The 19,769-nt window shown below is 50.6% G+C and overlaps 1 protein-coding gene and 1 non-coding gene across 2 annotated transcripts; both read left to right on the top strand.

Moving 5' to 3' along the window:
• Nucleotides 1-10,611: 10,611 nt before the first annotated feature.
• GNAT2 (G protein subunit alpha transducin 2) lies at nucleotides 10,612-17,998 on the top strand. The gene is made up of 8 exons (XM_006092580.3): nucleotides 10,612-10,762; nucleotides 12,174-12,216; nucleotides 13,160-13,301; nucleotides 14,213-14,370; nucleotides 15,628-15,756; nucleotides 15,949-16,078; nucleotides 16,921-17,074; nucleotides 17,720-17,998. The coding sequence occupies exons 1-8, from the start codon at nucleotides 10,645-10,647 to the stop codon at nucleotides 17,908-17,910; spliced, it is 1,065 nt and encodes a 354-aa protein (XP_006092642.1). The 5' UTR covers nucleotides 10,612-10,644; the 3' UTR covers nucleotides 17,911-17,998.
• Nucleotides 17,999-19,184: 1,186 nt separating this feature from the next.
• LOC111826781 lies at nucleotides 19,185-19,318 on the top strand. Its single transcript, XR_002830180.1, has one exon. It is a non-coding gene; the product is annotated as a U11 spliceosomal RNA (small nuclear RNA).
• Nucleotides 19,319-19,769: the final 451 nt, after the last annotated feature.

Genomic DNA, 19,769 nt, shown 5'->3' on the forward strand with positions numbered 1-19,769 from the left:
CGGGAAGTGACTTAACTTAGCTGAACTATTTTCGTCTGTAGAGCGAGGGGAAGGGACCCCGCTTTCTAGGCTGGTGGTTGGGATAAACGAGCTGATGTAAGCGCTTAGCACAGGGCCTGGCCTGCAGTTACTACCCCGTTAATATTTGTGTTTTATGGCTTTGGCCTTGGCGTTGGTTCCCTGTTAACACTCCCACGGGTTGATTCACCTCGCAGCCCACATACAAGTAGACTTGGGCTGTTTGGGGAACTACAGACACCCCCCCACCCCCAACCAGCACCCTCACTCCCAACTGGCCCAGAGTCCTACCTAAAGGGACTTACGCCCAGGACGTCACTGGGCGTAATTAAGTGTATTAGAGGCAATTGTCTTTTTCCGATTTCTCCACCTTGTGGGAGCCCTTTGCCCCCCACACCCAGTTGTACTAAAGCTGCTTGTCCAGCTCCTCCCAGTTCTCACCACCCCCACAGCCAAATTCCTTCCCAGACTCTGCCGCCCCATCTCTGTGCAGGCTGCAGGCTGGACACTGAACCTAGCTGCCTGCAACTGGCCTCACTTCCGCTGACCCCTGCCTACTGCTCCCCACGCTGGACAAACAAACAAAAAAAAAGGCCTCAGTACACATGGGGGAGAAAGCTCACCTCACAAAGAATCAATACGACTAAAAATAGGACCAGGAGAGAGCACTTCACCCACTGAATCAGGAAAGGTGAAGGGGGGAAGTCCTGACGTAGCAAGAGTAGTTACTGAGCCGAGAGACATACATACACTGCTGGGGGCATAAACATTGACGGAATCTTCTGAAAGCCATTTCGTAATGTAAGATCAAGAACCTTTTAAAAATTCATTTGTTTGACCCAGTAATCTCCTTTTCCAGGGGATTGTGCTTCTAAAAAGAGCTGCCAGTGCCTGGCCGGTGTGGCTCAGTGGTTGAGGGTTGAGCATCGACCTATGAACCCGCAGATCGGGTTTCCAGGCAGGGCACATGCCCCAGTAGAAGGCATCATTGATGTCTCTGTCTCTCTATCCCTCTCTGAAATTAATAAATATATATATATATATATATATATATATATATATTTTTAAATAATAAAAAGAGCTGTCAGAAAAACATGCATGAAGTTGTTAGTCACTGCAATGGTTATCACACGAAGGGCTGGCCACTTAAAGGCGGGACAGTAGGGATGTTCAAATAGGTCACAGACATACAGTGAAATACAGCCATTACAAATGCTTCTCGGAGAATGTCTTACCCAGCTGGAAATGTGTGCAATGTAAAGTGAAATGAAAAAATGGATGTTAAAATCGGTGCACATGGTATGGCCCTAATTGCGTGACATAGGAAATAAACGCACCAAAACATTCACAAATGATTCCCTGTGAGTGGCAGAATTATGGCTTGTATTTATTTTCTTCTTTCTACTTATCTGCATTTAAAAATGATCATATTCATTACTTTTATAATCAAGGGAAAGGGAATAAAAACCAAGTCTGTAACGATCTTTAACAGCCTCCATCCCCCACTCCCAACGGACACTCCTGAGTCTCAACCCCAGACTAAACTGGTCTTGGAGCCCTTAGCATTTCAAGGCTGTTGGGCTCCCAACAATAAATAGTAAAATACGTTTTAAAATTAAAAATCAAGCACCAGGTAACCCCGTAGAATGCCAACTATATTCTGATACAATGCAAATTTCGACATAGTTTTAAGGGGTGGTGCCTTGCATTGGGCCAGGTCTCTTTAGGATTCCCCCTTAATCCAGACCTACCTACCTAAGCAGCCCATAGTTTACAATCCCTGCCTCCACCTACCCAGGCAAACCGGTTCACTAGTCCCTTCACGCTCCTCCCTAGTCCCACGTGCAACACACCCTTCACCCTGTCACCCTCCCCATTTCCAGGCCATCTGGTGAGCTGTCTCTGCTAGGAAGTCTGCCCTGATTACAGCTAAGCATCAATCTCCCCACCTACACACACCAGCAAGAATCTCCGTGGGATGTCCCTGTCTGCGTGGAATAGAGTTTGGGAAGTGAAGGAGTGAGCCATCCCCGATGGCCTGGGCTTTTTTCATGTTGGGGCGTCAATGTTGTCTTGGCACCTCTGGGATCTCACCCCAGCTCTAAACACAGCTTCCTCCCCTCCTAGCCCGTTCACCAGATGGCTCCTTACATGGCCTGCCAAGCCCCAGGCCCCCCTGACGGTGTGCTCCTTCATTCCCCCAAGACCTGCTTCTCTGAGCTCCGTCTGGCCTGAGCTCAGTGTGACGTCAGCCTTCCGTCTGGGCTGACCACCCTCTGCAGATATGAGACTCGGCAGAGAACACGTTCGGCCTCAAGAAGATCCTGGGCCAGCACCATCTCTCAAACCATACTCTATGCCTAGATCCTTCTGGAACCAAGCTATTCAGCTCCAGTTTCCCAGCTTGTCCCAGCAGCTGCCCACCCCCATCCCAGGCACCCAGCATTGTTTATGGCACCTCGCAGCTGTGTCCATTTGCGCTTGTTTATAAGTCTCCCACGAGTTTTAGCCAAACACTTTGTCCTTCAAGCCCTCACTGGCTAGCCCCAATTTCCCTTTCCTGTCCGAAGCTCCCAGCCTCCCCTCCACCTCACTCTTTTCCTCCATCCAGTCACATCAGACCTCCTAGGCTTCTCTCTTTTTTTTAAAAAAAAAAAAATTTTTTTTATTGATTTCAGAGAGGAAGGGAGAGGGAGAAAGAGATAGAAACATCAGTGATGATCAGCTGCCTCTGCACAGCCCCGACTAGGGATGAACCGAACCCAGGACCCTTCAGTCTGCAGGCCAACACTCTATCCACTGAGCCAGACCGGCGAGGGCTTTCCCAGGCTTCTCTGAGCACACGGTGTACCCTGGGCCTCACGCCTTCCCTTTCTCACGCTCTCTCCTCTCCCGGAAATGCCTGTCCCCCATTTCCACTGTGTTCTGTTCGCTTTACCATCACTCCCTCCTTCCTCCTGCTGTCGGACCATCCGCGCTGTGAATTGCTGTCTTTCCTCCCGCGGTGGAGACTAGCTTGCAACAGCTCTGAGTTCTCCAGCGCTTGCAGTTTTCCTTCAATCAAGTTGTTTCTCTGTGAGTTTACCCCACCTCTGCCTGTGGACCTGAAGGCAGTTCCCCATTCTTCATCTCTCTCTCCCCTGTCCCACTCCAACTGGGAAAAGCTGGACTCAAGTCCCCACCACGGGGTGTAAGAAGATCCTGAGATCGCCCCTCAGCTCAGGAAACAGGGTCAAATTCATTCGGAAATGGTGGTTCTTTTTTTCACTGAAAAAGATTTGTATAAGGGCTGTGAACTAGGACACCTGAGCGCTAGCTGATTCTGATGCTAAGTCGTTTATTGATGTTGAGGCCGTACAGGGACGTGGGCCTGGGAATGGAAAAATACCGAGTGGCCCGGAAGCCAAGTGGAGCCCGTGGTCAGAAGATGTGAAAACCACTGTTCCTCCTGCACAGCTGGTCGGGTTTGGCCACGAAGAGCCAGCCTGGAGCCAGGTCAGAGGGCCTCCCTTTCCTCTGTGCTGCCTCCCCTGTGCTCGAGCATGATCTTAATAAAATCTGTCTGAACATTTCTCTGGGGTTTCCTCCCAATTTCTGTCTTGGGGAATCTGAGAACCTCAACACCGGTAACATTTCGTGGCAACTCAGCGGGACCCCTCGTGTCCCTACAGCAGCAGGACAGAGCCAGAGCACAAGTCACGAGGGGTCAAACCTGGGCCTTTGAGTCTGTCTCCGATGCTCCCAGGCCGCTCCTCTGGCCAGTTTGTCCTTTTCTCTCCCCTGGTGATTGTTTTGTCTTGTCCTTGCGTTCCTGAAAGTGTGTTCAAGTCCCCCTGTAGTTATACTGGTGGGCAGACAGATTGCTCCCCTCTGTCCGCCCACAGGGTCTCAGGTTAGAGAACACACTGTTTTGTGTTCTGTTTGTGTACCTGTTTCCACACAAAGAGATGGACTTACTGACACCCTGGCTACTTGCTGGGCTACTCTCTTCAACACTAAGAAAATTCAGTATTGGTTTGCTTTTGCAATGTGGTCTGGCCCCAGTATTCTCTTGGGGATCAAAAAGAATGGTAACGATGGCCCTAGCTGGTTTGGCTCAGTGGATAGAGCGTCAGCCTGCAGACTGAAGGGTCCAGGTTTGATTCCCGTTGAGAGCACGTGCCCAGGTTGTGGGCTTAATCCCCAGTGGGGAATTGTGGGAGGCCTGATCAATGATTCTCTCATCAGTGATGCTTTCTCTCTTCTCTCTCTCGCTCTCTCTCTCTCTCTCTCTCCCCCCCCCTTCTTCTCTGAAATCAATAAAAATATATTTTAAAGACATTTTTTTAAATGGTAACTATGAAGGGACGTAGTCCTGAGTGAGCGCTCGGCCCTCAGTTGAGTGACCCTGGCTAGTGGCGACCATCCAGGTTCTCCTGAGCTGACTGTGCCAGAGCCGGGCCTGCGTGCTCCCCGCTGACCCTGCAGGCTGACCAACAGGGCTTTCATTTTACGGTGAGAAAATGAGGTAATTGATCCTGGAACTGTATCTGTTATTTGTTAAGTCTGTGTCTCAACCAGGCTGTAGACTTTTGTTTTTAACTTGAAACTGGTTTTAGATTTGATCTAAAGCTGGCAAATGAAACCTGAAAGTATTGACTGTTTGGGGGTGGGGTGGGGGGTGAATGCAGGTATGCATGTGAGTGAAATATGTTGTTTGTTTCTGTTATTTGTGGGTTTTTTTTGTTTTTTAAAATTATTTTATGGATTTTTTACAGAGAGGAAGAGAGAGAGAGAGTTAGAAACATCGATGAGAAACATTGATCAGCTGCCTCCTGCATACCTCCCACTGGGGATGTGCCCGCAACCAAGGTACATGCCCTTCACCGGAATCGAACCCGGGACCTTTCAGTCTGCAGGCCGACGCTCTATCCACTGAGCCAAACCGGTCAGGGCTGTTATTTGTTTTAAATGGTTTGACTTTTAAGCTTCTTGGTGACCACTCACACTCCTTTGTGAGAGCCTTCTGACCCCCGAGCTCTCTCCCTGGCGTCCCTGGAGCAAGTTCCCAGGGGCCTGGGGACTTCACACACTCCTCCGGGGGCTTTCATGGGACATGGCAGACAGCTGGCCATGGGAGCCTGTGGGGGCTGCCTCTGTCACATGGCAAAGGGTCAGAGTTCAACCCACACCTCCCTGGGTTCTGTTACCACCTCATGAACATGTTTGTCCTTTAATGACAGTCATTGTTGAGTCTGATGCTTTTGCAAATATATTTCATCTCCAGGAAGATACATGGAGAGGACTCTGGCTTATTTTAAAATTCAGGTTTCTAAGAATTTTTGGATCAGATCTTTACACTGGATGAGGATTTATAGAACGCTAGGGAACACGGGCAGGTGACCAAATAAACAAGAATTAATTCTATGGGGCTGAATGAACTGAAAATGATTGTAATTTTTATAACTTTTTGTTGGAAATATTGATTTTTAACCTTTTTGCTTTCCGGGTATAAGAAAGCTTGTTTTCTCTTAAACTACCTATGACTTACAACAGTTTGGTAAATTCTATCTCTGTAGACAATAGTGAAACATTTATATTTTTCTCTCTACCTAATCCCACAGAAGTTTGGAAATTCTGAATGAGTATCATTATTTTCATGGGAATATGGTTGCTGGCATAAATCCTATAGGAATCTGTTCTCTTTATAATGGGACACAATTGGAAAGTTTTGAAGAGGCTTTGACTGGAATGTCATGTTTAAAAGAGACACACATAGACTCTGGATCTCGCCAAAGAGCTGGAAGGATGTAAGATTGACTTTGGAGGCTGGTAAAGGCCACTCGGCAAGCAGCCGGGTCCCTTGCTTACATGGGTCCCAGCAGTCTTTCCAGGTGAACAACCAAGGCAGCTTTCCTGGGAAATGGCAAAGAAGAACCTGAGGGCACTGTGAGAGCCTGAGGAGGTCACCCACATTGCTGGGTACCGCAGGGAAGTGCGGATGGCAGCTGTGTGGCTTGGCTTCTTAGCCCCGAGAGGCTATTAAACCTCAGTCAGGAGATTGCTCATGAAAGTCCAGCAAAGCAGATTGCAACAGAGCCTATGGTCAAATGCTATTCTTTTTTTTTTTTTTAATACATTTTTATTGATTTCAGAGAGGAAGGGAGAGGGAGAGAGATAGAAACATCAATGATGAGAGAGAATCATGGATCAGCTGCCTCCTGCATGCCCCACACGGGATTGAGCCCGCAACCCGGGCATGTGCCCTGACCGGGAATTGAACCGTGACCTCCTGGTTTATAGGTCGATACTCAACTGCTGAGCCACGCCGGCTGGGCTCAAATGCTATTCTTGTTGCACTTATGAAAACACCAGGCCAAATTTATGAAAACTCGGCTTATACAGTGAATTGGTCTTCACTTGGCTATCTTTGATAAAATGGGGGTGATTGTAGAGAGAAAAAACACACGTTTTAATAGAAACTGTAATATATCTTTGTAGATATCAGATCCTAGTGCTGTTTGTTGTTGTTTGGGTTTGCTTTCATGTGCGACTTATAAACTGGACTAGGTCCTGAATTCTTCCAGATTCCTCCAGTATCTGCCCGTGACTCTCCAAGCATGTTTCCAAATGTCCTCCCACCCTTTGCCTTGGGATTACTGAGAACTAATACTATTTCTTTCTGAGCCGTGCAATTACAGACTGCAGCTGGACAACACCCTGTACACTTCAGAGAAACCACCACAACAGGCTACCTGGTTAAAAGGAGTATACCCTGGCCCGGCCAGTGTGCTTAGTGGTTGAACTCTGACCTATGAACCAGGAAGTCATGGTTCGCTTTCCGGTCGGGACCACATGCCCGGGTTGTAGTCTTGATCCCTAGTGGGGGGGCGTGCGGGAGGCAGCCTATCAATGATTCTCTCTCATCATTACTGTTTCTATCTCTCTGTCCCCTCCCTTCCCCTCTGAAGTCAATGAAAATATTTTTTAAAAAAAGGAGCATACCCTGAACACCAGCACTCAGAACACAATGCTGCTGTAACGCTGCTGAGAGGCTCCAGAGCAGAAATAAATGGTGTTAACACTGAGGACCTGCCCAACATAAAGCTCTCGGTATTTTGAAAACATTTGTTCATTTGGTTGCAAGTAACCACTCAAAACTGAAAATAAATGCAAAATCTTGCTAAAAAAAGAGAAAAAAAAGCACAATCCACATCAAATCTGGGAATCCATTCATGGTGACCTGCCTTCACTTACCTGGCTTTCCCCTCTGTGCCCCGATGGTCCTTCTACTCCCACTGGTATTTGGGCCTTGTCTCTTTAAACTTCTCGTAGTTTGTCTCCTCCAGATGGCAACAGTTCCATGTTCATGAAGCTGATGGTCATGCCAGGCTGCCAGCCCATCCCGGACAAGGATGGCCTGAGCCCTCGCTGCTCTTCAAATGAGACAGCGAGAGAATTGTATTCCTCCCTTGCTCAGCAGGAAGCAGTCACCGGAGACCTCTGACCCTAATCCCTTCAGAATAAGGAGGATAAAACCTCCCGGGGGGAAAGAGGCAGGATAAGGACTTGGGCCCAGGAATGAAAAAATACCAGATGGCCAGGAAGACAAGTTAAGACCAGGTGGCCAGACGATGTCAAAACCACATCTGGAGCATGCTCAGTTGATCAAGGTTTGTCCGCTATGCAACCTTCCAGCGGTGGCGATAATGAGCAACACCACCATCTTGCCCCCACAGCACAGGACAGAGATAGTTGCCAAGCAACCCAAAAGAAGGAGGAAGTAACCCCACCCTGACATGTTAAATTCCACCCCTGAACCCTTCACAAGCCGCCTTTTCCAGCAAGCCCGTCTTTCTTTTTGCACAAGCCTGCTTTGTCCCCAGCTTATAAAAGCGGCCAAACAGAGCCAGCCATGAAGCCAGCTCCGTACTGCTTCCCTTGTGCTCAAGTGTAAGCTTAATAAAATCTGTCTGGAAATTTCCCTGGGGTTTCCTCTCGATTTCTATCTTGGGGAACCCCCAAACCCCAATGCCATTAGCACTATGAGGATCACCTTTCTCTGCTTCTGTTCACTCCCCTCTGAAATGGGAATGGCACCTACATGCTCTAACGACTCCACCAGGGCACTGAACCCAAATGCGATGATAAAGGAGCTGCCACAGGGAAGGCACAGGGGCTGGAGACCGAGGCAGGCCGCTGGCATCCGCGTGGTGCATGCGCAGTAGCGGGTCTGTGCAAGCAGACCAGGTGAGGATCAGGAGTTCCCCTGCTCAGCTTAGTCGTGGGGAAGGGGAGCCAGCAAGCAGGAAGCACGCAGAAGCAGCACGGAAGTTTGCAGAGGTGGCAGCTGAAAAAGGAACAAGCTAAGCATTTTCCCTGGTTGTGAAACAAGTCAGGTTCCTTTAACAAGGCACGGGCAGCTGTGATTAAGATCCTGCGTTTGCCTGTTTTGCCCGTGTTCTTCTTTTTTTTTTTTTCAAGTGTTCTTTCTTTGGCCGCTTATTCAAGGGTAATAGAAAGAGAATGTGGTATGTCTGTTTACTAAGCTTTGTGACCTTGAACAAGTGACTTAACCCCCAAGTCTCAGTTATCCGGCCTGTAAAATGGGGACAAAAGCACTCAGCTTGAAGTTACTGTGAGAATGAATTGATCTGCGCCCCATAAACTGTTTAGTACAGTCCCTGGCTGCTCCTTGCTGTGAATAGTGCAGGGCACAGCACAGCTCTGGCCCCGGTGTAAGTTACCAATATTGTTGGTAGGCTAGGGCAGGTATTACTGAAACCTTATAGCCAAGATTCCAGGACAGTCACCATTTCAAGGGCACTCTCCTGTTTTCCCTTGTCGCTGAGCACGTGTCCATTTTTGACTGGGAAAACACGGTCACCGTGGACGGCACCGTGGTGGCTGCCTAGTTCTCCATCAGCCCCGAGAGTCTGGGCCCAGGCCCAGTGCTTCTCAGATCCCCAGATACGCAGCTGCAGGGCGGCAGGAGGAGCAAGATGGTCGGCAGGTGCTCAGGGTTCCTGGCAGGTGGGAGACCGAGGTCCTACCTCCCCCTCTCTCAGTCCCACAGGCCACCGCTGCACTGTCCCAGCTCTAAAAGGACAGAGAAAGTGAAATCCTTTGAGCTCAATGGTTCCCTGCTTTGGCTGCACATTAGAATCATAGAGAAAATTTAAAGATCTTCATGCCCGGCCCAGCCGGCGTGGCTCAGTGGTTGAGCGTCAACCTATGAACCAGGAGGTCAAGGCTCAATTTCCGGTCAGGGCACATGGCCAGATTGCGGGCTCGATCCCCAGTGGGGAGAGTGGGGGGATGGGGGTGGCGGGCATGCAGGATGACGATAACTCCTTTTTTTTTTTTTTTTTAAATATATTTTATTGATTTTTTACAGAGAGGAAGGGAGAGAGATAGAGAGTTAGAAACATCGATGAGAGAGAAACATCGACCAGCTGCCTCCTGCACATCTCCCACTGGGGTTTTTTATTTTAAAAAGCTCTTTACGTCAACTCCAATGCACACCAAAAGTTGAGAACCACTGTTCTGGATCAGGGAGCCAAACCGGTTTCGGCGATAACTCCTTATATTAGTGTAAAATACAGTTGCTCAGGCTCTGGAATTGGCATTATTACTGGAACTTATGGATCCTAAAGCACACCCTTTGAAAAACGTATAACATTTGAACATCTTTGAAATCAGATGATCTCCTTCCCATCGGTGGCACCGGGGTTCTGATGAAATACAAGCACTCAGGTGAGTCGCATCATTAGGCAGGTGCGAGGGAACACCGAGGCCCTGGCCTCCCCGGGGGGCACTTCCCTGTCCTTGAAATCACTTGCGATCCTGCCAAAAAGGGAGCTTCTGAGAAGGTCTAGGGTAAGGCCTCAGTGTCTGCATTTCTTTTTTATTTTTAATGTATTTTTATTGATTACAGAGAGGAAGGGAGAGGGAGAGAGAAACATCAATGATGAGAGAGAATCATTGATCGGCTGCCTCCTGCATGCCTCCCACCGGGGATTGAGCTCATAACCTGGGCATGTGCCCTGACCTGGAATCGAACCAAACCTTGGCCTCCTGGTTCATAGATCAAGGCTCAACCACTGAGCCACGCCAGCCGGGCTGGAAAAAACATTTCTAATCTTCCCAAGGAAAGGCAGCACCCCAAACAAAAAGCCCTCGCCAGGGCCGCCTGCGGTGATGGAGGACAGAGGGGTGTGCTTCGGTGCCTTGAAATAAGACCCAGAATCTCTGTGAAAGAGACTTTTAGGGGGTCAGCCCCTGAAAAGGAGGGGCAGTCGCTATCTCACTCCAGATCCCCAGCACCCGCACCCTGTTCTCCTGTGTCCAAACCCAGCAGGCCACCTCCCTGGTCACAGAAACACGGAGTCTTTGCCCTTTGTCATACTGAGCTCTTAATTGGCTTGGCCATCACAGCGCTGGATGTAAAGGCCGCAATCCCCAGACTAAGCAGCTCTCCAGCTGGGGCAGGGACAAGACGTGGAGCGGGCTCCCTCCCCAGGCCCCTGCAGACCCGCCTCTCAGGCCTGCGGATCTGACACTCCACCCCAGTTTACTGCTCCCTTACCTTCCTCCTCCCAGACCCGGAGACCCTAGAGGAGAAGCCACCGGAGGAGACAGCAGGCGATGGGGAGCGGAGTCAGTGCTGAGGACAGACAGCTGGCCAAGCGGTCCAAGGAGCTGGAACGGAAGCTGCAGGAGGACGCAGACAAGGAGGCCAAGACCGTCAAGCTGCTGCTGCTGGGTGAGGTGGTGGGGAGATGAGCCGGGGAAGGAGAAGGCCCGCTCAGTCCAGCTTAGCTGGAGATGGGCTCCAGCCCACCCCACAGGCAGGGGGAGGACAGGCCGGTCCCTGTCCCGCTCCCATTCCAGTCTCGGGCTGGGGGGTCAGGAGCTCTAGATGCAGGTGCCAAAGCTCCGCTGGGATGGTTCTGCTAGTCCTTGGACCAGGAGCAGAACCAGGGCCAGGATGGCCCCGCCCATCTCTGAACCTAACCGAACCCAACACCTCGGGGCTTGGCCATACCATGCACCCGGGGCTTGCGGACGGGGCCCCACACGCAGCCAGAGGACTCGGAGGATGGCGGACGTGCAAGGCCTGCCTTGTGTACCATCGGTGTCATGTAGGCGCAGGGATGGGCCCACTGGCTGAGGCCCGGCTCCTTCTCGCTCTTGGTAAAAACAGCAGGAGCAGGTGCCCCGAGGGGAGGCCGGGCCTTCAGCTGGAGGCTCCTACCCTGAGGAGCTCCTGAGCAGATGAGGGGTTTGGGCTGGAGAGCCAGCACCTGGGTGGTCAGTCAGACACTAGTCGCAGCTGTAAATAGAACCAAGACAGTAGAGCTCGGCCACCTGGCTCAGGAAAACCACAGTGGCCGCCCGGGTGGGGCTGTGCGGAGGGAGCTGGGCGGGTGTGCAAGCCCAGGCCCGCCCCACCCTGCGGGCGTGTGGCTGGCCCTGGGGCCACCCTGGAGGAGCACACCTCTGTCCCTGGGCCCCGAGGAGGGAGGCGGGGGAAGAGCGTGGCCAGCTGGGATCTTTTAAGCCTAATCAGTTTCTTCCACCTTCAGGATAAGCCACTTAGACTAGAGCCAGCAGCCCAGGCTGGGGGAGGGCCGGAGGGTTGTGGGTGTCGATGGAGGGAGAGCGGAGCGTGAAGGAGGATATTAGGGAATTTTTGTCAATAAAGGAAACACCACAATGGAAAAAAACAGCATTTCAGTGAAGGGATCCAGCTCCCTCCAATCCTGCCCGAGTTCTCGCTCCTGAGTGAAAGGGTCGGAGAGAAGAGGGTGGTCAAGGAATTCCCCGATTCTTCGGGTTCAAGGAGGCTGCCCCCGCCCCCGCCCCCCCGCCCATGGAGACATCTGGAAATGTCTGGTGGCACATGTGGCTGTCACGACTGTCAGCATGGAGTGCCACTGACGGCCAGCGGGTGGTGGCCAGGAACCCTGCTGGACACTCTCAATGCTCGGGAGACCCCTCCCCAACCAAGAAGCCCCAGCCCAGACGCCCACCATGCAGAGCCGAGGACCCCACTGTGCATGGCCTGAGCTCAGCCTGGCAGGCCCTCCTCCCCGTGCTGTGCCCCGAAGAGGGGGCGGATAGAGGAGGGGGGGGCCGGGTGCACATCTGGAGCAAGAGCACTTCTCCCGCAGGGGCCGGGGAGTCGGGGAAGAGCACCATCGTCAAGCAGATGAAGTGAGTGAGCGAAGCCCCGAAGGACCGGGTGGGCGAGGGAGTGGCAGAGCCGGCCGAGGGGAGGAGGGGCGCCTGGGCCTTAAGGAACCCTGATGTCAAGAATAGAAGGGACCCACGCCCCTCCTCTGCACCCCTTGCCTCTAACTCTCCACTTTGGAACAGAGATCAGGTTCTTATGAACCTTTAGAGCAGTGGTTCCCAGCCTTTTCTGGCCACGCCCCACCTAATCATCTCTAAAACCCTGATGCCCCCCGAACCCTCCCGACATCGAATTCTTACTATTCAAAAAGTGAATCCTACTCACGTGGAAGAAGCCTAAAAGGCCATTCACTTGGTCTAAACAAGTTTCCAAAGAACATGACACCCATGAAAGACAAAAATAAAAGAACAAAAGGACAGCTGAAGTACTGAGGAAGAAGGCCCTAAAAATTGTTTTAAAAAAATGAACTGATATGAAAAAATAGCAAAGTTTCAAAACATATAATAGAGAACTGAAATGCATAAATATATCACAATACTATATATACATATATTTTATATATTTTTATTGATTTTAGAGAGGAAGGGAGAGAGATAGAAACATCAATGATGAGAGAGAATCACTGATTGGCTGCCTCCTGCACGCCCCTTACTGGGGATCGAGCCCGCAAGCCAGGCATGTGGCCTTGACCAGAATCAAACCTGGGACCCTTCAGTCTGCAGGCTGACACTCTATCCACTGAGCCAAACCGGCCAGGGCACAATATATATATATTTATATACTGTATATGAGGCCCCTAGAACCATAAGAAATGAAAAATTCACTGTGAATAGCCCATTCTCGAATTGCCCCCCTGTGGGGCGTGTGCCCATGCTGGGAACCACTGCTGTAGAGCCTCCCAGATCCGCAGCCCCTAGGCCTGGCTGCTCAGGCCCCGCTGAGGGCCGGGCGCACTCCCTGCAGGATCATTCACCAGGACGGCTACTCGCCGGAGGAATGCCTGGAGTACAAGTCCGTCATCTACGGCAACGTGCTGCAGTCCATCCTGGCCATCGTCCGCGCCATGTCCACCTTGGGCATCGACTATGCCCAGCTGAGCTGTGCGGTACGTGCCGGACGGGATGGGGGTAAGCCTGGAAGGGGGAGGTAGGCTAACAAGGAGCAGACCAGCGGCCAACAGGCTGGGAGGAACCACAGGTCCGAAAAGTTGGCGTAACTAGAATCCCACCTGCTGAGTTTCCAATCTTTTTAGTTCGGAAGGCGGGTGCACATCTGGAGAAGCATGCAATTCTGCCTTTTTTTAAAATGTGTTTTTATTGATTTCAGAGGGTAAGGGAGAGAGAGAGAAACATCCATGATGAGAATGATTGATTGGCTGCCTCCTGCAGGCCTCACACTGGGGATGGAGCCCACCACCAGGGCATGTGCCGTGACCGGGAATCGAACCGTGACCTCCTGGTTCCTAGGTCAACACTCAACCCCTGAGCCAGGCCGGCTGGGCTGCAATCCCTACCTTTACCATAAATGTTCTTTGCCTTACTTTACCATTTAAATAGCTCCTTGGGCTCCTCGCCCGGCCGTGGGACTGTTACAAGCTCGATCCCTCGTTCCAGGGTTGGCCTTTTCCTACACCTCACAAAGGTGACAGGTCGCTGCCTTCCGTCGTGCCCACCTCTCCGTCAGTCTGCTCTGCGAATGCGCGGTCTCCACGAAGCAGAGGGCACGTGCTGGGGCGCATGCTCTGGCCTAAGGGTGGAGGATGGAGACACCCAGAGGAAGCCCCTGGACCCTCTGCCCTCCGGTGGGCACCCCAGGACTGGGTGCGTGGCCACCCTCTGCATCTCGGAAGCCCACTCAGAAATTAGTGTTTTCTTAGGTGTACTCTCCCCTGGACACTGCCTCCGGCTCAGGAGGCTGTGGGAGCGATGCCAAGTGCTGCCCTTCCAGCAGAATTCCCAGAGGCCTCCTGGGAAGCCAGGACTCCCTGTGGTTCTCAGCCAGGGTTCTGCCTTACAGGATGACGGGCGGCAGCTCAACAACCTGGCCGACTCCCTGGAGGAGGGCACCATGCCCCCCGAGCTGGTGGAGGTGATCAGGAGGCTGTGGCAGGACGGCGGGGTGCAAGCCTGCTTCGACAGAGCGGCGGAGTACCAGCTCAACGACTCGGCGGCCTAGTAAGGCTCGCGGGGGACGGGGCGGGATGAGGCGTCCGTCACCTTCTAGGAGACATCACACTGGCCTGAAGTTCCAGGCACTGAAAGCTGGGAGACCCAGGGACTGAACTTGGCTTGTTGCCTGTTGGGCCTCAGTGGTATTTTACTTGTGCTCGGAACTGAATGCCTTTAGGTCAGGACATGGGCCACAGCTCCCACGCTCCCTACTGCTTAATTTATTTATTTATTACTTATTTCAGAGAGGAAGGCAGAGGGAGAGATAGAACATCAATGATGAGAGAGAAGCATGGATCGGCTGCCTTCTGCACGCCCCACACTGGAGATCAAACCCCCAACCTGGGCATGTGTCCTGACCAGGAATCAAACCGTGACCTCCTGGTTCATGGGTCAACACTCAACTACTGAGCCACACCAGCCAGGTTCAAATGAGAATGTAAAATTCCTGGCATACAGTAGGAACCGGTGTTAACTTTCCTTCTCTCTTTCTCTCGGTCCCTTCACATCTGCCTTCCTCCTGCCACCACCTTCTTTTTTGAACTTTAAAAAAAATGGTAACTGGCAAACATATACAAAAGTAGAATATACAACGCATCACCAGGCTTTCACTGTTATCAACTCATGGCCACTCTTATTTCATTTTATCTTCATCCCCCACTGGATTATATTGAAGCAAATCCCAGATATCCTATCATTTCATCCTAAACATTTCATTATGTATCTCTAAAAATAAGGGCTCTTTTTAAAAACAAATCACAACATAATCACTACAACTAAATATTTAAAATTCCTTAATGTCATCAAGTAGCCAAGTCAGTGTTCATTCAAGTTTCCCCAATATGTCAACGGTTCCCCCAACTCGATTCAGGATGTAAACGTTGCAGTGACTCGCGTCTCACATGTGCTAGTTTCTTAACCCACTCCTATGTTTTTGATGGAACTCCTGGCACCTTTAAAACCACCAAACCTCATTTGGGAGTCTAGAAAACCCTTTAGCCAGGGGAAATGCATGGAAGTTACCTGACGTGACTTCAATGGGGCGGAACTGCTGCCTCAAACGGACGCGGCCCCCAGCCCACGCCACACTGTCTCTTGTGAGGAGACCCGAGGACCTGAAGGGAAGAACCCTGGCTTTAACAACTGGATTCTAGTCCTGGTTCTACCGCCAAGTCAGTTGTATGCCTTTGGGTAAGATTCTTGACCTTTCTTGGCTTTCGCTGTGAAAATGTAATGTCACCGATGCCAACCACTTTTCTCTAGCTACCTGAACCAATTAGACCGGATTACGGCCCCCGACTACCTCCCCAATGAGCAAGATGTGCTACGATCCAGAGTCAAAACCACAGGCATCATCGAGACCAAGTTTTCCGTCAAAGACTTGAACTTCAGGTGAGAACGTGGTACCCTGAAAGCACCTCTGACATCAGAGGGCACGGGCGGGCGTCCTGACCTTCACTAAAGCCCACCTGAATCAGTGTCCTTCCCTGGCCCTCTCACTGCCACCTGCCGCCTCCCTGGGGGTGGACACCAGACCTGGGGGCCACCCCCGCACATGCCTGGAGGACAGCTTTCCGCCCTCAGGATGTTCGATGTGGGAGGGCAGAGGTCGGAGAGGAAGAAGTGGATCCACTGCTTTGAGGGAGTCACGTGCATCATTTTCTGTGCGGCCCTCAGCGCCTACGACATGGTGCTGGTGGAAGATGATGAGGTGGTGAGTGGCCTCTTAGCCCTGCTCCAGGTTCTCTCCCTTCTCCTTAGATCACGTTCCATCCGGGCACCCTAGATACCTTCTAGCGAAACGTCTCACGGGGCCGCTCATTTCCCAAGACCTCTTCAAGTCTACGAGGTCTGACAGGGTTTTGCAGGAGTCTTAGCAATGACAAAAGGCTGCACGTTACGTTTGTTTTCTTTCTCATTAGATGAAAAGATGGAGCCAATTTAGCTAAGAGCATCCTTCAAAACCCCAATGGCCTGCTCCCCGAGACCAGGCTGGCCCGGGCCCCCTCTGGGCTCTGCAGATACACAGCCCCCGTTCTCCTCGCTCAAAGTGGCACTCAGAGAAGGAAATGGCATTAAGTGCTTGTGGTGTGGCACCGGGCTCTCCCGCCCTCAGCGTTCGGCACCATTTACATTTCTGCCCAAACTGAGACCCGGGACCCCATCACAGAAGCCCATCAAAACCATCCTGGAGACGCAAATGGGCACATGCTAACAAGGGCCCAGTCTCAACCCTGGGTCAGTAGCGCGTGCGGATGTCACAATCCTTAGAGTGCCCTGGCTCCCAAAGACCTGTGTGACATTCATGGCCTTCACGATCACGGGCACGTTCCATACATGACCTCATTTAACCTGTGTAATAACCCTACGAGATAGACAGACCCAGAAAAGCGTGATGATAAGAGCAGGAGGAAGCCAGAGTCTGTTGGCTGTTCTAGAGAGAGAAGCTGTTCCCTATCTTGCTTTTGGCCTTTGGCACTCGTGTCTCCCAGAGCAGGAGGCACACACCCATCCCATAAGCCCAGCCTGGTGTCTCTGCTGTATTTCCTCCCCTAGAATCGTATGCATGAGTCCTTGCACCTGTTCAACAGCATCTGCAACCACAAGTTCTTCGCGGCCACGTCCATTGTCCTCTTTCTCAACAAGAAGGACCTCTTTGAGGAAAAAATCAAGAAGGTGCATCTCAGCATTTGCTTCCCAGAGTATGATGGTAAGTGTCAGGGCTGGGGACAGGGTAAGGCTTTCTCAGTGATGACTGGTGGTGCCATTCCCCACACCAAGGAGACAGGAAGGAACTTGTCTCTGAGGAGCACTCAGTAAACCCCGCTGCTTGTGCCAAGTTGATGACTCCTTCTCCCTTAGCTCTCCCTTCCTCTTGGGAGCTCTGTGATGTCCAAGTGACACTTGGCTGTCTCAGCTGAGAAACTTGGGCATCCAGTTCCAGGTTGTTCAAGTTTATTTTTTACTGCTTTGAGAGAGGAAGGGAGAGGAAGGGAGGGTTAGAAACCTCAATGACGAGAAAGAATCGTCGCCCTAGCTGGTTAGCTCAGTGGATAGAGCTAGGTTTACATTCAGGTGTCTCTGGAACAGAGCAGATGTCAGATGCAGGAGAGCCACCGACTGCCTATTCCAACGGAATCTACCAGAAACCAAGGGTGGAGACATAGGCACCTCTCACCTCGATTTCTTTGCTCAACTCAAGTGAGAAACACTGGAGTGCAGTACAGGAGGGGCCTTCCCTTCAAAACGGCGTTTGTTTTCACTCGTAACACTCTGAGGGTCAGTCACCTAAAAAGTAAGTGAGCAACTAAGGGTTAATTTATCCCATTTCTTCACTGTTTTTCTGGAAAACCAGGGAACAACTCCTATGAGGATGCAGGGAATTATATCAAGAGCCAGTTCCTTGACCTCAACATGCGAAAAGATGTCAAAGAAATCTACAGTCACATGACCTGCGCTACGGACACGCAAAACGTCAAATTTGTCTTTGACGCAGTTACAGATATTATCATCAAAGAAAACCTCAAGGACTGCGGGCTCTTCTAATCTCCATCATTTCCCACGTGTATCTTCCACGAACAGGCTTGGAATCTGGGCGATTTTGAGCAGAAAATGTCCGGTCACGACACCATGAGATGGGGAATGAATGCGTGCTCCCTGGGAGGTGAGGTATACATGCCTGGACGGTCTCTCTCACATTCTTTTCAAAGCAGGGTAGCCAGTGAGTTTAAAGAGCCCGAGGCCAGGAGCCAGAAGACCCAGGCTTCAGGACCGGTTCTGCAACTCACTGTAAAACGTAAACATTTCATTTCTCAGGCCTCAGTCCCTCACCTGTAAAGTGAAGGGAACTCCTCTACTACTTCACGGGGCTCTCCTGATGATCACAGACCTAACTGCAGGGAAGGCACAGAAAGGCTCTGTGGTTAGAGTCACAGAAAGAAATCCTATGTGAACGCTGCCATTCATGACAATCAATACCAGGTTTTTTGATGAACTAGCCCAAGCAAAACAGCAAAAATCAATTAAAAACAAAACCCTGATAACCCTACCGCCCCTTTTTACTAGCAGACCTCTCTCTATGTGCCTTAGCTCAGACATCCAGATCACTGAATAGAGGTGTTAGTTTTGAAGGCACATATAGAACAATCATTTTATTAAGCAGACTACCCCTCTGCCCCCCAAAAGACCGAGTTCCCTTTATCTATAGGTAACTGTTTCTCAGCTATACAGGACACTTTCTAAGTAAGCTTGGAGTATTAATGATTTTATTGCTGCTACTCCTCTACCATAGAATCTACAACAAGTGAGCAATCCTAAAATTCTCATTTCAACTGCTATTTGTTTCATAATAAAACAGGCAGCGGATCTTGCTTTAGACAATAAACATCTTTGCAGTTGGGTGGGTCCATGTAACGTCTGGCTGAAAACATCTTCCCAAACAGACCACTAAGCAAATTATTCCTCTGAACTCCTCTGAGGGGAGGCGAAGCTTGCATTTATGTTGACAGGGGCGGTGAAGGATGGACTTAGCATTTTTACAACTACCAGTGAGGACGGCTCTTGGCAGCAAGATTTAGTATCTAGGAGAACGTGTCAATTAAAATGAAAATACACCCTTTGCCAGAAGCACACATTCACACTGAGGCTGCTACCAGCAATGTTGATACTAGGGAACCATATGAGCTTGAAACACACTGAAGACGACACTGCAGCTGTTAAAATTGGATTCATTCACTAGTCTGAATCCTTGAAAAGAAACCAACTTGGGGGAATGAAGGAAAACTACTCTGCCTACTGCCACTTAAAAACTTAAGCCAAAAAAAAAGGGCTTTTGTCGTGAGTGGCACACGTAGAGCAGCCTGATTGCTCTACGCGCGGAATCGACATTGAGAGATTTCGGAAGCATAATTTTTTGGTACTTGGGCAGCTGGTGATCGTTGGTCCTGGCGCCCACAAAAAAACAAAAACAAACTTAAGCCAAAGCCTGGCTGGCGTGGCTCAGTGGCTGAGCGTCCATCTATGAACCCGGAGGTCACGGTTTGATTCCGGGTCAGAGCACATGCCCAGGTGCAGGCTCGATCCCCCACACTGGCAGCCGATCAAAGATTCTCTCTCATCATTGATGTTTCTGTCTCTCTCCCAAATCAATAAAAAAGTATTTTTTAAAAAGGAAACAAACCGAAACTCAAGTCCAAGAAAAAATCTGGGTAAGACTTCTTGTATCCAAGAGCTCTTCAGGGACTTTTCTAAATGGCTTGCTCCAACCATGACTTACCTGTTTGCTTTAATTCTACATACAGGGGTTCTGAGGTTTTTGTTGTGGTTTTTTGGGTTTTTCATTTTTTGTACTAGAGGCCCAATGCACGAAATTTGTGCAAGGGGCTCGGCCCTTGCAGCTCGGCTGC

The sequence above is a fragment of the Myotis lucifugus genome, unplaced genomic scaffold (genome assembly GCF_000147115.1).
Source record: "Myotis lucifugus unplaced genomic scaffold, Myoluc2.0 scaffold_101, whole genome shotgun sequence".
Lineage (NCBI taxonomy): Eukaryota > Metazoa > Chordata > Mammalia > Chiroptera > Vespertilionidae > Myotis > Myotis lucifugus.

Excerpts from the sequence above, each read along its gene's own strand:
- GNAT2 (XM_006092580.3), top strand. The coding sequence starts at position 10,645 with ATGGGGAGCGGAGTCAGTGCTGAGGACAGACAGCTGGCCAAGCGGTCC. Across the intron at positions 10,763-12,173 it reads CGTCAAGCTGCTGCTGCTGG|GGGCCGGGGAGTCGGGGAAG; the intron begins GTGAGGTGGTGG and ends CTTCTCCCGCAG. Across the intron at positions 15,757-15,948 it reads GTCAAAGACTTGAACTTCAG|GATGTTCGATGTGGGAGGGC; the intron begins GTGAGAACGTGG and ends TTCCGCCCTCAG.